The following is a 16016-nucleotide window of genomic DNA, read 5'->3' as shown; positions in this document are numbered from 1 at the left end:
AACTTCAGGAAAGTAGCTTTCACAGGTGAGCGTTTAGCATCAAGACTTATTTATTCAAAATTTTAGAAAGTTTTTTCAAGCAATTTGGTTTCCTAATAAATATTCATGATTACTTTCAAAGCACTTAATTTTGTTCTGTTTCTATTCTGTGAAATAAATACTCATTTATATAGGTAGTCTAAGAACAGAAGCTTGTACCCATAATAATATTACAATTCTTATTGGTTTCCAAAAAAAGCAGGATGTCATCTGGCATTGTAATCTAACCTACCAAAAATCTGTAATGATGTTAAGCAATTGAATTTCTTCATAAGGCAATTTTCTATTAATTAAGTTTGAGCCTTATGGAGAGGATAGTGTATGGTATCTCACTGACAGTCTCTTGTTAAAAGACAAGAATATCTTACTTTGACATAATCATATCGGCAGGTCTGAGCAGACTGTGCTTCCAGCACAAATGAGGTGAAGGTGAGGTTAATCAGCTTGTTTGCAGGTACAGTTATGATCCACACACAGTCCAGATTTTTCTCGTATCTTCTGCTCACGTTGGAGACTGGAGAGCCAAAGCTGTAAGTCGAGTATGTCAAGTAGCCACCACAGCCATTCTGAGGTCCTGTTGAAGAAGCAGAAGCTTTTTAAAATCAATTCCTGGCACTTTGATTAATCTTCAGAACCTGAGTGTCAACATAGCGGCTTTGTCTGTGCTACAGAATTTTACAGCCCTGTCTCACAGCAGCTATTTTAATTATAAAAGGCTTTCAACACAAACAGCATTAGGTAGATATGAATCCCAATGAGATAGGTTAGAGTGAACTAAGAAGGGCTCAGGTCTCTTCCTGAATATAAAAGCAGTATCCACTTTGAAAATGTAGCTACAGATTGTTTTAAAAAAAGGACTGTAAGAAGAGAGAGGACAGAAATTAAGTAGAACAATAGTGGTTAGAAGACATTTTAATGTAATTCCTACCTATTAGTAAGAGCACTTGGACAGTAGGGGGCACTGACTTGTTGACTTGGAAAATCTGTCTAAAAATTAAGCTCCTTGCTTTTGGGAACCAGCCTCGTTCTGTCGGGATTGAATTTGGCGGCCTAACACTGGGGCCCAGCCTCATATTCAGGAATCTAGCTAAAAGTGACTCTTTTCTGGAATTGTTTTACTTTGCAGGGACTTACAACCCCTCTGAAAAGCAGGCTGCTTTTCATTTGGATACTAATACAGGGCTCAGTCCTAGCCAGAGCACCTCGCTGTGAAAATTTGAACCCTATAATGTTTTTAGTCACACTGAAAGAAATGACTTGCAGATAAAACCAGTTACTAGAAGATCAGAACCTTCTTATTGCATCTAACTACAAACAAACAAAAAATATGGACTATTTGAATGGATTTTAACAACTTTTTCGTTTGTAGTTTCCAGAGGTAGAACTGGGTTAGCAACTCTGATCAGTTTTAGTTTATGCTTCCATCCCCAGTCTCTATGACCACTTTCCTGGCCACTCATTTATCTCAGGAATCCCAATAAAGTACGGCTCATGCTCTTCCCTGTGAGCCTGAGAAAGAGCGTTTGTAAACTGCATGGGGTGAAGTGGTGACTGCAAGCAGTCCGGTCTCTCCCGTGGTGAATCCTTTTGGAAGAATCAGGTTATCAGAAGATACAGCAACACGAACACAGCTGGGGAGTTTCAGCTCTGCGTGTAAAAATGCCTGTCTGGCTGACATGTAACTTAACCTCGACCCACTGATATATTTCCAGTCATATAAAACTACACACTACTTAAGCTACAATATTACAAAAGATTCTCCTGGTCTAAAATCAGCATCCAAGCATCAAGATTGCATCAGTAACCACGGGTTAGAGACAGCCCTATCTTGCAAAATTGCAATGGTTAAAACAGAGTGACTAAGGATAAATGTCATCTTGTTCTACTAACCAAAGCCGGAAAGACTCCACCCTAAAAAGAAGTTTGCTTAAAACCAAAATCTTAAGAGCATGAGATTTAAGCTTTTGCTATAGCTCAAAATGATCAGAAGAAACTTACTACAAAGTGAAAAAGTCAGGAATTAATTGTCTGCAGTCCAGTTTTCTGGGCTGTTCTAGCAGTGAAGTCAGAAATGGAAAAGTGTTAGTGTTAACTCCAATGCGGCTGCAGGAGCTGAGAGCAACAGTGGGGGAAATGTGACCAATAAATCATGTTCTTACAAATATCCTTAGGAAGGAGCAAAATGTCAGACAGGAGGGTGCCTGGGCCCTAAGAATGCAATTTCATTATATGTTTCTCTGGGTTCACCCTTCTGGATGATTTATTCAGTCTTCCTGAAGCAGTCTTGCTGGAGCCACTTCCTGCTCAGCGTTTTGGACACCATCCACTAAGCATGCCATTAAGCATATAATCATTAGACATAGATCATAGTCTGTCCCTCCAGCATTGCAATATTGAATCTTCAGTGATATATGGGTCAGACCGTCTTACAAAGCTGCCCTTCACCCTTTTCATGGTTAGAGTTGCAAACATGCCAGCCAGAACATTGCAACAGGAATCAGAGAATTGCCACAGAGCAACGCAACAGGAAAGCTGTCACTGCTGCTGGATTGTCCTTTTTTTGGGTATCACATGTCTAGACCTTTGCAATGGTGCACTTCACAGCTAGCTGTGCAGCTATAAAGACAGCTCAAACAACAGAAAATACAGAGGTGGGTAAGCCTTGTGTTATAACACATAAATGGGACCTGACAGAGGGAGAAACACACCAAAGACTCCGTATAAGAAAATTAATTCTAGTGAGTACAGCCAGTAAAAGCATCTAAGGGGAGATAAATAACTAAAAGTATGATTTACAGTTAATAAAAATGAGGTTTCATCATTAGCTTTCACAATGCTTAGCCTGCTCAGCCAGGACTGAGTCAAATGCTTAGAGGACGGTACATTATAAAGAACGGCTGGACTGGAAGCTGACGAGGTATCACGTAGCCCTGCATCAAGCCAAAAAAAGAGCAGCCCCTGTTGAAGAATCTGTTACTGTGTTTTTCATTACTGATCAACTTTATATCTGATTGCAGCCACTAGAAGTCACAGAACAGTGAATGTGTGCAGATCAGGGGAACACCCACAAGTAAAAGAAGAGCCAGTTACTTAGCAGGAGAAAACTCACTGAAAAAAAAATAAATTAAAAAAAAAAATTGCACTGCTTTTTATCTTTTTTTTAAAAAAAAAAACAAGCACCTCATCTTTTTAAAAATCGTCACTGCTTTTGAGTAAGAAGGCCAACTAATAGCTATCCAGCTTGTTGTGATCATTGATGGAATGATACCATTGTCGGCTCACGCAGACAGAAAAACACAACTAAAATTTAGGCAAAATCTGTGACTGAGAAGTCTGTTAATTGGTAGAATAGCCTCTCAGATATTAAAAGCTAAACATGACAAAAATGAGAAATGTACCTTATAGAACAATTGAGGGGGGTAAGGGTGCAGATGGATGACTGTGTTGTTTCAGTCACTGGTTTCTTATTTAAAATAAAAATTGTAAGGTCATCATAAATCAGATTGCAATCCTGTCCTCCTCATACACAGCTTGCCAGAGAACACAAATTATCAGAACTAGGGCACACACTGTCATCTTTAATTGCTTTTGGTGGGAAGCATTAGTGAAACAAAAAGGCTGAGGGACCATTCAGAAAAGAAGAGACTGAAGGTTCCTTATGGCTAATAAAAATAATTACAGCAGAGAGCAAGCACATGTTTCTCTAAGAGTTACATCCTCTAGACACAGAACCAAGATGAAGATAGATCTTTGAAGCTGCCTGCCTCTGAAGCACAGCCGGGGTAAGGTTCATTTGTACAGGTATAGATGCAATGAAAGGGAACCTACCAAGGAGCTTTAAATCTATTGTAAACAGCTAAACCAATGGCATTTCAAAACAAATCAAACTAATTTTGCCATCCTTCTCCTTGTACTAAAAGAGCCCCACAGATATGCACCAGAAGACAGCAAAGTTTGACATACCCTCCTCGTTCTGCTGCAGTCCCTCTCCCAGGTTTCTGAATCACATCTGATCTCACCTAAAAGGATCCCTGGGAATTCTAGGCTTCTGGCTGATCTGAATTAAAAATCAGAATAAGCAAGGATTAACTCTGCCAAGACTAATGCTTCATTCCTGACAGGTTTTATTTCCAGTGCAGAGGAGGGGCTGGACCATGGCTGCAGTAACTAGCTCATGGCTTGCTTGGATTAGGCCTTCAGACAGTAAGAGCTACGTTGGGATGGAGGGAGGAATCATCTGTCATTCTTCTCATAGCTGATACTGAGGGTTGGTAAACCTTCACGAGCTGAGATTTTGAGGTCAGTTGGTGTGTTTGGCAGCCCCTGCACAGGCACCGTGACTTTGTGTAGGCAGGGGGCCTACAGCGCTGTAGGGCCTCCACTGGCCCTGACAGTGGGGCCAGCCCTGACCACAGCGCCCGCAGCAGCCAGGAGGAGACCTGAACGCAGAGGGTTGTGCCCAGCCCTCAGCCTGGCCTCTAAACAGAAGGGCCTGTCCACTGATGTGATGGCACGGCAGTGGTACCAGCTGTGACACTGGGACTGGAAAGCCCACAACTCCTGCTTTTGCAGGATTTCACAAATGCAGTCAGACAAAGTTCGTATTCTTAAGTTTTTAGACTTTTTAGCTGATCCCAAACATAAGTCCAGACATGCTCTGGCCAAACTCACCCTAGTTCTGCAAAAGTGTGATATGTGTACCATCCCACACATCTCCTTGAGGCTTGTCGAGGAGACTAGAGGCAGACAGGCAGTCTGGCCTCAGTCTGATACTTTCTAATACCACATTAACATACTTGTTGGCATCACAGTTGCCCAGGCATTTTGCAGATCTCTCTTGCAATGTGAATCAGAAATGTCCCCTCAACCTTTGTTTGTATGCACCGGAGCACAGATTTTCAGCTGAAGAAGTCATTGAGTATGTGAACCACTTCTATTTACTTTGCTTTGGGAGAAGAAATGTCACAGACATTAAATTCCTGACATTTCTGAGAGGCGTATGTAGACAGTCCTTAGCTCAACAGATGTATTTTTTTCAGAGATACTGAAGAGACAGCAAATACTTTCTAAATTTAGTCTGATTTCAAGCTGATGCATACTGATGCATATTTTTTAACATAGATTTGAGCCACAAAATACATTTAGAAACAGTCCAGGAATTGTGACTGTCTTATAAACAGCTATTCTGAGCTTGTTAAGGATGTTGATATTTTTATAGACTATAATAAGATCAAGAGAAGATATTATTAACCACAACTGAGTCATTATTTTAATACACTAAGCTAATCATAGTTAAGCCATGACAATGTAATGAATCTGAACTGTGAAATATCTTTGTCATGTATTTGGTAAAATATTGTGTGAATTAAAAGCCCAAAGAAAGTTTTGTGAGAATGTTTGTGAATTGCAAGCGGTTTGCTTCTCAGCTAGCCCCTCTGCAGCACCAGAGGCCAGATTGGATATCTTGAGATACACCTCTGGAAACTGGTCCTAATGGGCTGTGAAAGCTCTGCCAGGCACTGCTGCTTTTCCAAAGGCATGAGAAAACACGCTGAATTCAGCAACAGCATTCACATGCCACAGTCAAGGATACATTCTTCTAAGATTTATTTTTTTTTTTTTTTGTAGGAGGGAGAAAAATTCCCAATAAACCTGAGAGTCGGCTGTGCAGTGCTTTCCCACCTGACAGGCAATAACTGCTGTTGTCACTACAGGTCACTTGTGCCACCGACAGCAGGTGCTAACGTTATTTACATAGATCAGTGCCATGAATTACTGCTAGTGGTTTAAGTTTAGAGATGACTCACAAGTAACAGCTAACCTCCATCTATGCAGCAAAATGACCAATGTTTTACACCTTTTGTTACCCATTCACAGCTGTTTTTTTTTAGTGATTCTGAACACTGCAAATAAAATGACTGGGAACTGTGCATGCTGAGCATTGCTAGAAATCTGTACCTAGAAACTGAACAAAGAGTAAGCCAAAATTGCAGTTTGCAAGGCAGAATTGGACTTAGACTTATATTAAGATTTTGATGTTCTTGTTGATAGAATAAAATAGCATAAAAATGATGTGAAAAATCTCCTGGATCATTTTTTATTTTTTTTTTAAAGTACACTTTAATTTCACCAGGGGTAAGCATAACAGTGAATCCATTAGTGACAGACACTTAGTGTATTGTATTCCAAACAGGAAACAAGTAATTTAATACACAGCTAATAGAATAAAGGAAGACAGAAGTCTCCGGGTAATTTATCAGGTAAGTTACAGAGCACTTTGTCAGGAAGAAAAGCATATAGATTATCACCTTAATTCCATAATATGCATTCTAGATAATTAGTATATGTTTCCTATTAATGCATTTTTCTAGTATATGAAATGAGAATTTCTTTTTCCAACTATTTTTCTTCTACACTCTACTGGCTTGTGATATTTGTGTTTTTGTTTTTGTTTTTTTCTGTGTAAAATGATTAATATTCAGAAATACTCATTTGAATAAGAAGGACTGAGGGATCCTTGAGGGAAAAACAGGCAAACTGAGGACAATGAGAATAAGAGCAGGCTCCCAGTCTCCCTTTCAGAGGATGGGGTATTTAAGGACTCCTTTGGTTTTTAACAGCCTAATGGTTGCCAAGGGTTTTGGAGGCATTTCTTTTGCCCCAAAGCCTACAACACTAGTTCTCATTGTTATCACCCTATTCTTCTTGCCTGTCTATATCCATCTGTTTTAACTTGTCTTGTGTTTAAATCATAAGCTCTTTCTGACAGCAAATTGTTGCTTTATTCTGTCTATGCCAGTGCCTAGTGCAGCAGGATCACGACCCATGAGCTCATAAGCCCCAAGGTAATGCAAACAAGTGGTGACATTGGTATTAATACAGTACACCGTACTGCTTTTTGACAACATTTAAACATGAACTTCTCCTGCATGCTCCCAAGAGAGAGCATAATAAAGGAGAGGGGGAGGAGCTAGCCAGAGCTTGAAGTCAATCAGGATTTAGGGCTGCAGAGAAAAATCTTCCTGACTTCTCCATCCCACCTTCCCCACCAGTCCCAGCTCCGTTTTCCTTTTGCCTATGTGAAGAAAGCTCAAGAAGAGCTTTCTGACCCAGCCCATTATCTAACCATGTCTAACACTTTGCTTCTTGAAAATTCCTGTGGCTTCCTCAGACAGCCTTAGTGAGCAGACCTGCCTTTCAGAAACCCCTTAGACCATTCTCTGATGGCTTAGAATGTGATATATTTTTCATTACTGAGACAATGGGGCTATGTACACAAGCACGGAAAGCTGCCAAGCTGAAATGATGTGCTGTTAATAAGGCCACAGATACATCTCCCAAAAGGGGGTTGCTGACTCTTTAAAAATAAGAAAAAAAAAAATAAATCCTTATATGTCTTCTCAGCCTTGATATCATAAGCCTTGGAGGGATCACCAGTTGGGGTGAGAGGGTCACCCTCCTGCTGAATGGGACTTGGCAGAAGCTCTATTTATCACCAAAGCACCAAGTCCCCGCTGCCACGGCATGTGTGGCAGAGGTATGTACAGGGTCTGACCCTGCCAGCCAAGGTCAGCTGAAAAGATCAGGTCTCCCCTTAGAGCAGGAGAAATAATCAGAATAATAAGGAGATCTTTGGCCAAGTCATAAGCTCCGTACATGCAGACCTTGTCCTTTGGGGAGAGATCTTAGCTCTTCTTCCTTCACAGAGACATCTCATGTAACCAAATGCCTTAAGCTGGTATTGATTTATCTCTTCTTATCCTTTTATTGATTGCCTGGAGGAGCACACGCTCACAGCAGAAAGGAGGTATAATTCTCCTTTTACAGACTGTAAACAAAGGCAGAAAAAAGGTCAGTGGTAAGAGAAGGAGTCTTTCCTTCTACAAATCTAACACTGACAGCAGGCTGGGATCCTCCAGTCAGCCCAGTTTACCAGCTCAGCCGGAGAGCACATCCAGTGATACAAGAAGTGAGGCTGGTAAGCCTCCGAACTTAGCAGCAGGGGAGGTAAAATCGACAATTCTATGATTACAGACTCCCAGAATTGCACCAGGGCCATATAGTCCCCGGCGTCAAATGCCCCATGTTACAGAGTCACTTATGGCAAAGAAAGCCGGTTGTGCAACGTGCATTCAGCAATACATTGCACAGCATATGGAGTGGCATGATGAAAATATATTGTTATGAAAAGACATTTGAGAGAAAAGGTGTCATATTGCCACATTAATACTATTAATACTATTTCATCCTTTCTGTTAGTTTCCCTTTTCTGACTAGTGGGGGACCTTCAATATTCTAGTGGGTGCAGGATCAGTGGTGCAAACATACTGCTTTAATTAAAGCAGAGATATTTTTTCTACACAGATGTCAGGGTTTAACTCTTTGAATGCCTGGTTACCATAGGTCTTGCTAGGATTCTTTGAGTTTTCTGCTCCACCTTCTGTCTTTCCTCCCACTTCAGTGGCTATCAGATTGACTCCCCAGTAGTGAGATTTGCAAGAGATGAACACTGCTTAGCCCTGGATTTTGGCAGTACCCTTGAGAGAAGCCTGATCACAAAAGAAACTGGAAGAGCTTGTGAAGAAAGGAAATAGTTCGGTTTGCTACAAATGGGTTTACTGTTTCTGCTTGCATCTTTCCAATACATAATCAGGGTCACTCACAACATTAAGCAGAGTGCAATAATTACGTTATCCTGTTGTGCTTCCCTAGGGTAACTGCAGAATAATGTGCTCATTGTCATCCAGGAGAGAATGAGGCTTGTTTTCTCTCTGCAGATACCATCTTCCTTATCCAAGAGATTTATCATTATTAATTGTCATCTGATTGCATTTGTACTCTGACAAAACCACATGGGTTTTATCTTTTGACAGAGATGAGGGAGCTTCTCTAAAGCAGCATTTAGAACAAGAGGCTCTTCGATCTTCATGGTTTTATTTGCTTTCATTTGAAGCAGAATCTCAGGCTTCATAGTACAAAGATGTGTCACAAATTTTCCTGGCTCTATTTCTCACACAAGTCAAACTGCACATTTTTATAGGACTGTGACTCATTTTTTCCTATTATAATATACTTTTCTTCTTTTTGGCCACCCCATACTAGCATGGGACTGCCAGGATCTTTCCTCCAGGCTGTGTGGTTTAGTCCCTGTGGTTTGCTTCCCACAGAGGAGAAGAGACCTAACATTAAGTACCTCATCACCAAGGACTCTTCGTCACACAACCCACATCTCCACATAGCCATTTTTTTCCAGTTTGTGACTCCATTGCTCCTGACTAAGTGCTGCAACATCACAGCCTCCCTTTCCTTGGGAGCCTGCAAAAATTAGACTGGTAGATGTCAGAGGTTAATCATAAAAGTCTTCTCCTCACTCTGGGCAATAATCAGGAATGGTATTGATTCGGACAGCTTGGCTTGTGTTCTGTTGTGTGCTTAAGCAGAATCTCTGGCAAGTAATACAAATAAATCAGCAGTCAGTGGCTAAAAAGAATTGGCAATGTGCCAACAGGAAGAGCAAGAGCTTGGGGAGTTCCTTATGATGTCACCCTGGAAGCACATAGCCAGGCTGTGGAGACAACTGATACCTAATGGTTTATTGACAGCAACACTATGAGGCAACATTATGTTACTTGAAATAAGAGTCCACAAGAGTGGTCTGAAAGATTGTTGTAGCAACTTATTCGAGTCAAGCAAAAGAAGAGTTAATAATAGTAACGACCATGAAGTTCTGTGGGAATATTTTTTTTGGCAAAGGCTGTAGAACCAGTTATTTTCCTTATCTGTAAATACTTTCTCAGACTGTATCTAATGAGAAAGTCGCTGGCTAGGGGTTGGGAGGGGATTCAGTGACTCAGCAGAAGACTATGTTTGTCCTGCTACAAAGGCCTTTCATTCTGAACTGTCTGAGAGCCAGCTTTTTAAAACAGACAATTACCTCTTTCTAAATCACAAAAACATTGAGTTAATTACACAAGAAACTAGAAGTGATGACATGAAATCAATTTACATGTAATAATTGTTGCTTATCATCCTTAATTCAGATGCTATAAGAAGGTAAAAAAATCCTTTTAAAATTTGATCTGAAGAATAGACCACTAGGCTTAAGCCTTTTATAGAGGAATAATCAACCTTTGCCTCTCACTCTTGTGTCCATTCAAAACATTTAACATCCGTGCCTTCTCACTATGATCCCATTTATCTGGGGGCCAGCTAACCTGACTGATCTCCCAAATCAGCAGAATCAGCACAGTGGTGCCTGGGGGGAACCCCAATCTTAACTAATCTTAACAGTTTAATTATTAAAAAGTTGTGAGATGAACTTCAAGGAAATGGAAACAAAGGGTAGATGGAAAGGAGGCATTTTTAGGAAACAGCCAACCTTTTAACACTGAAGAATGAGAGTTCTCAAGTATTGCCAGATTTTCTCCAAAAGCTCTGTAACTTTGGGTGCTGTTAAGCCTTTAGTCACCCAAGAAATATTTGTGCCTTCAAAGAGGCAGGAAAAAGTTACCAAAAAGTAAAATGAATGAGTTCAGAGCCCAGGCTGGAATGCAGGGGATCCCACAGTGTCTGTCTTTTACTCAGAAACATTTTTCTGCTTCTAGCATCCATAATGAGTGAGACCATAGCAGCTGAAAGCTGCTGAAAGCAACCAAAGGAAATTGCTTACCAGAAGACTGTTGGGGTTATGAGTCTGATAATATTCTTACCTAGGGTCTCCCTGAACGATGCTTTCCATCCCCGGCCTGATCCAGAGAAGTCCGTGTTAAACATCAGGAACAATTTGTTACTGGAGCTCTTAATATTCGGAGGCAGTTCTGACCCACAGAATTTCCCAAGAAGAGGAGCATGGGTGTCGGGGCCATCATGTACAGCCACGTAATCTTTGTAGCAGGAGGGAGATATTTCAAGCTGGAAGCTGTTGAATCTGTAAAGTACACTTGGAGCATTAGATATCACACTTCCATTTCTATTCCTGTGCTATGTGTTTTTAGGGCTTAAGGAAAGCACAAGTAATAGCAATGGTCAAAGCCATACATGAACAGGTACCACAAGACATTGCTCTTCGGAAAACAAGCAAGCAGAACTATTAACTGCATGGCAAAACTCCAGCCAACCAGCCTCAAAGAAATAATCGCCCTCACCCTCTGGGCCTCTTCAAGGCAAGCTGTTAGTGCACGTCGGCTTTTTGTGAAGAAGCAGATCTCCCCTGTGCAAATATACCCTCTGTCACTTCTGCAAATTGCTTACCCTGCAATTTACTTGAGCATGAGAAAAGCATGTAAAATGAAGGCTCTGAGTGCAGGCCAGCTGGGTCTACCCAGCTACTTAATTGTCTCTGAATTCACAGTCAGCATATATCTGGCAGCAGAATGCACCTATCTTTTAATTTCTCAGTAGCAACTTTTTGTGGCAGCCCATCTCTATTTTAGGCAGGACAGCACACACTCAGAAGTATACTTTTTCTGGCTGGATATTATTACTGGGGCTGTGAGTACCAGCCTTCTAATAGAATTAGGGTTTTTTTTATACATAAACTCACCACAGGCTCATAACTGCTAAAGGCTGACAGAATTTAACTAAGCACATGAGCTGTATTTCTACAATTTCTTAATCCTCTTGCTAACTAAAACAAGAAGCTACAGTTATGATGATGCTTTTGCACATAACAAATTACAGAGAAAGATGTAAGGGATCCTGATAAAAGTGGCTTTGGTGGCCATTTCTCATTTTAATTCAGCTTTCTCCTTACAAAACGAAAGACAGAGAGAAAATTGTCAATAATTACTGGTTTTAAATGAAATCAGAGACCACCCTGTCCCCTCAATGCCAAGCTCAACTTTGGTTACATACTTGAGGGCCACTGCTTTGCCGTTTCCAACTGTGATGTAGTATGAGCAGTTCATGTTGTTGTGATAATCTAGAACTGAATGGGCTGGGCTGCTGATAACGCCAAGAGAGTCATTGAAAGTGCCACCACAAGCTGTAGGGGAAACAGGAAAAAGCAGTCAGTGTCTGAATACCAGCTTGGTCCTAAATTCCATAGTTCTTGCAGGAGCTAGTCCTCTAGTTAGTCCTCTAGCTAGTCCTTGTTAGTCCTCTTTTAGCCATAAGCAAGGAAAAGCCTTTGACAAATTAGGGGCGGTCTTTGCTGTCATGCCTAGAAATGTGATATGTTAAATGCTATCTATCAAGTCGTGTTCTTCAGCAGAAGACTAGTGTCAATATCAAAGTTACAGGTCCATACTAAATAGCAATAGTTAGTCCATACTAAATAGCAATGACTATGTTTGAACAGTTGAGGACTGAGCCCATTCCAAGCGTGCTGCAGTGGGATCAGGGAGCAGTGGGTTGTGGAGGTGCTCCATGCAGCAGGGTAAGTCAGGTAGGCAGGTGTATGTGGAGGAGCTCTGCATCCATTCTAGCTTCTGAAGAGAAATGGGGCTAACATACAGGCAAATAAATTCCCTCATTCAAGTCCTGGCCCCATGGAAGCCTCTGAAGCTTTGGCAGTGACATAAAAACAGCCACAACTGCACACGCTGCTCTACCCCTGCCTTTTCTGGAATAACTGTAGGCAGTCTCATCATCCTCCCACCTCCCTGCAGGGCTGAGGTGTCACCATACCATCTGTTCTGTGCAGAAAGGCAGAGAGGAGTCCCCAGGTGTCACTGACCCTGGGGACCATTCCCCACTTCGCCTTGTGCTAGGCTCACCAGCTGCATGCCTGCTGTCTGCCTGAGGAGCAAGTAAAACTCTGCAGCTGTGAACTGAGGGCACCACTTGGCTTCTCAGGGTTTAACATCATGGATGCTGATGAGGCCAGGATGTGGGATAATGTTTGTTCCCAGCCTCAGTGCTTGAGGGAACAAAAAGTATAAACTCTCTATAAAACCAACTCTAATCTCCATTGTTAGCTTCAGCCTTTATTTTATAATCTTAACTTGGAAAAATAAAATAAAAAAAAAGGCTTCCCTGCATCCTGTTGATAAATAGCTCAAAGCCACACACATAGCTTTTCATGTTTTAAAGGACATGCCATTGCCCAGGCCACCATCTTAACAAAGGCAGTCCCATACAGGGGGCTGCTGGATACAGAGCCCCTGGTTCCTCGGCCACACTCCGGCTGGCAGCCGGCAGCATTGGCAGATAAAGGACAGGAGCCGGGAGGATAAAGAATCAGCATTATTCTACACTAGGAGGGGGAAGCCTTTCCCATTTTTTTCCCCAGCAAACAATACAGCCAGAGGGAAGAGGAATGTTAATTGCCAGAATCTGCTTTGTATACAGCAACAAGCTAATAAGGCTGCAGTCATATTTCTCAAATGTCAGAAGTCACAAGTCAGATAGCAGCAACTGACTTTAGTGTGCTGTGAAGGTCTTTTTCCATGAATAAGAAACAACATTCCAACATTGTCATCTTTCACTGCCATTCTCTCTCTCTTAGCTGTATCAGGCCCTTCATTCTGTATAAAGTATTTCACCTTATGGTTTTTGTTGTGGCTTTAAACACGAGGAACATATTAAGGGAAATACCACAGTTAAGAGCTCATCCTTTTCTCTGCAGTTAGAAAATGAAATGACTTTCAAAAACAAAGTAGTGTCTCTTCAAATTAAACCTAGAAAATATTACTAATTGTTTTGAAAAGAAATTTATGCTCTTGTGATATTTATATTTGTGCAGATATAAATACTAAACTGTTGGATTTTTTTTCCAAACACACATTTGTTTAAAAAAAGGGAGATCTCCTGTGAAAGACAAAAAGGTTTGGTGAAAAAAATTATTCAAAAAGATAAATACATCTAGATTGCAATTATTATTTACATTAATAACTGGCACTGTAACAGATCATAAAGTGGGGGCATATAGATGGCTCAATTTAGAGATCATTTTCTGGTTCCCACATTGTATAATGTAGTTTTAGTAGAACTGAGAATCAAGCCAGCCTCCTGTATGCTATAGAATATTTTAAATGAACTTCACATTAACTCTCCTTAAATGTTACTAAAAAAAAGAAAAAAGAGAGAGAGAGAAAGAGAGAGAGAGACAAAACTGCCCAAATGGTTCATATTCCTCTTCATAAGGTACAATGTTTTCTACCCTGAACCATCATCCAGCCTGAATAGCTCCACCAACCAAGCACAGGGCACTGGCTACTTACCAATTGTTCTGTATCTTGCCTGGAATCCAAAGCCTGTAATGTGTGAGTCGGTGTAGAAGTTGAGCAGCATAGGTCCAAAGACACTGACTGTGTCAGGGAGCTCATTACCACAGAGCGTGATGACAGGGTGTGCGGTAACCCTGGTCCCACTGAAGATGCTTACTCCATCATAAAGACAAATTCTGCTCAAGAGTGCTGGGACTGCATGGATACATAATACAGAAGTGTTAGCAACATACTTTTTTTTGTGACTTGCTGAGCTGCAAGTACACAGGCCTCACACAGGATAAGAATTAAATTTCTGATTTCCATTCCAGGATCTCAAGATCTCATTTGCTTTCTGGGAAAGCAAATGTCTTTTTTTTTTTTTTTTTAAGATGCAGAAAAACTGAGGGAGAAAAAAGCAAAGAGCATTGGATTGGTCTCATTCAACACACACTGAGAGTTTTCTTACTTTTTGCTTCATCATTTACATGCGTAATGGAAGCTGGGTTGTCACATGTTTATCGAGGTAAAGTTGTCATGTTTCGTGATCTATTAGCAGCAATGGGGCAGTTATTTCAACTGCAAAGGATTAATCAGGAATTATCTAAATTTATCAGGAGACACTGTGCCTACTGCTGCAGAGGAGTGATTCCTGCAGATTATCCAAGCACTGTAGAAAACAGGATGACTTGTATTGAACAAGAAGACAGATAGTAATGGAGTGATCATTCTGTTCCACAGTAATGACAGTGATGCAAGCAGCAAGGTGTATTGTAGATGGTCTCTGGAATTCTAATTTAAAAATTCTTTCTGCTCTCAATGAAGACCATGTATTCTAATGTGCTTTAGAATTATGCCAGAAGTGTTACATGGCACTAGTCTGTCTCTGATAAGAGTTACAAAAATAAAAACAACCAGTTGTATCAGAAAGCTGATTATATAATTACAAAGTAAGTTAAAATACTCTCCATATCTTGCCCTGCTACAAGAACACTTGATAATGTGATATAATTAAAAACATAATCAATTTTAAAATATGAGGAAATGTAAAAAAATGAAGAGACAAGCAGAATTTAAGAATGGGAAGGATTTGAGAAAGCAACTCAGATCTCTTTCTGAAAACACTTTGGAGAAAGGCATGATGATGAATGGATTTCTCAGCAAAGCAAAGGTCCATAATACTCATCACAAGTTATTTTGATTTGCTGCACTGGAAAGAATAAAATGGTTGACACAGGATTGTAGGCAAAAGGCTTATTTCTGTCTTTGAATCATCCGTGTTTGGGCCAATATCACTTATGACCTCTGAATCCTGGTGGGCCTGGTGATTGTTTGATCTCTATCCTGTTCTCTATACTCTTGCTCACACTTTTCCTTAATTTCTTATCATAATAAAATGTATTATTCTGTAAATTTCCCACCCTCGGGTTCCTTTATCCTATCTCCTCGTCATACTCTCAGCCTCTGAACATACTCAGCACATCATCAGCAATACTTCTCTGTGGTTCATTTCCTCTAATTCTATCTTAGATAATTTCTAGTCCAATTTCTGCCCCTTGCACTACAATGGAACTGTTTTCATGAGTCTCCAGAGATCTTTTCTTAGCCAGATGTCAGACCCACATCCTCTCTGAGCTGACAGGCATTTTCCGCATAGCCAGCTCTGTTCTTCTTCATAAATCCTTGCCTACTAAGAGCTTTTGCTCATCCTTCTGGTATTACTGTATTCTCTTTTGTAATACATCCATGAGAATTCAATAAGGCATCTCCTCTCTTGTTGCCCTCTCTTTATCTCCACATTAGCTCTGTATAATCTCATTTGCAAAGGCA

At 40.7% G+C, this 16016-nt stretch overlaps 1 protein-coding gene across 1 annotated transcript in view; it reads right to left on the bottom strand.

Moving 5' to 3' along the window:
* CUBN (cubilin) overlaps positions 1-16016 on the bottom strand; it is a 141638-nt gene that overhangs the window by 5412 nt on the left and 120210 nt on the right. Inside the window, exons 57-60 of the mRNA XM_035316223.1 lie at positions 14202-14402; positions 11893-12022; positions 10749-10966; positions 408-613 (exon numbers count right to left, since the gene is read on the bottom strand). Of these exons, the coding sequence (XP_035172114.1) occupies positions 408-613; positions 10749-10966; positions 11893-12022; positions 14202-14402 (755 nt within the window). The remainder of the gene's footprint in view (positions 1-407; positions 614-10748; positions 10967-11892; positions 12023-14201; positions 14403-16016) is intronic.

This window comes from Oxyura jamaicensis, chromosome 2, assembly GCF_011077185.1.
Source record: "Oxyura jamaicensis isolate SHBP4307 breed ruddy duck chromosome 2, BPBGC_Ojam_1.0, whole genome shotgun sequence".
NCBI classification, from domain to species: Eukaryota; Metazoa; Chordata; class Aves; order Anseriformes; family Anatidae; genus Oxyura; species Oxyura jamaicensis.
This window is presented reverse-complemented; position numbering and strand designations above follow the sequence as displayed.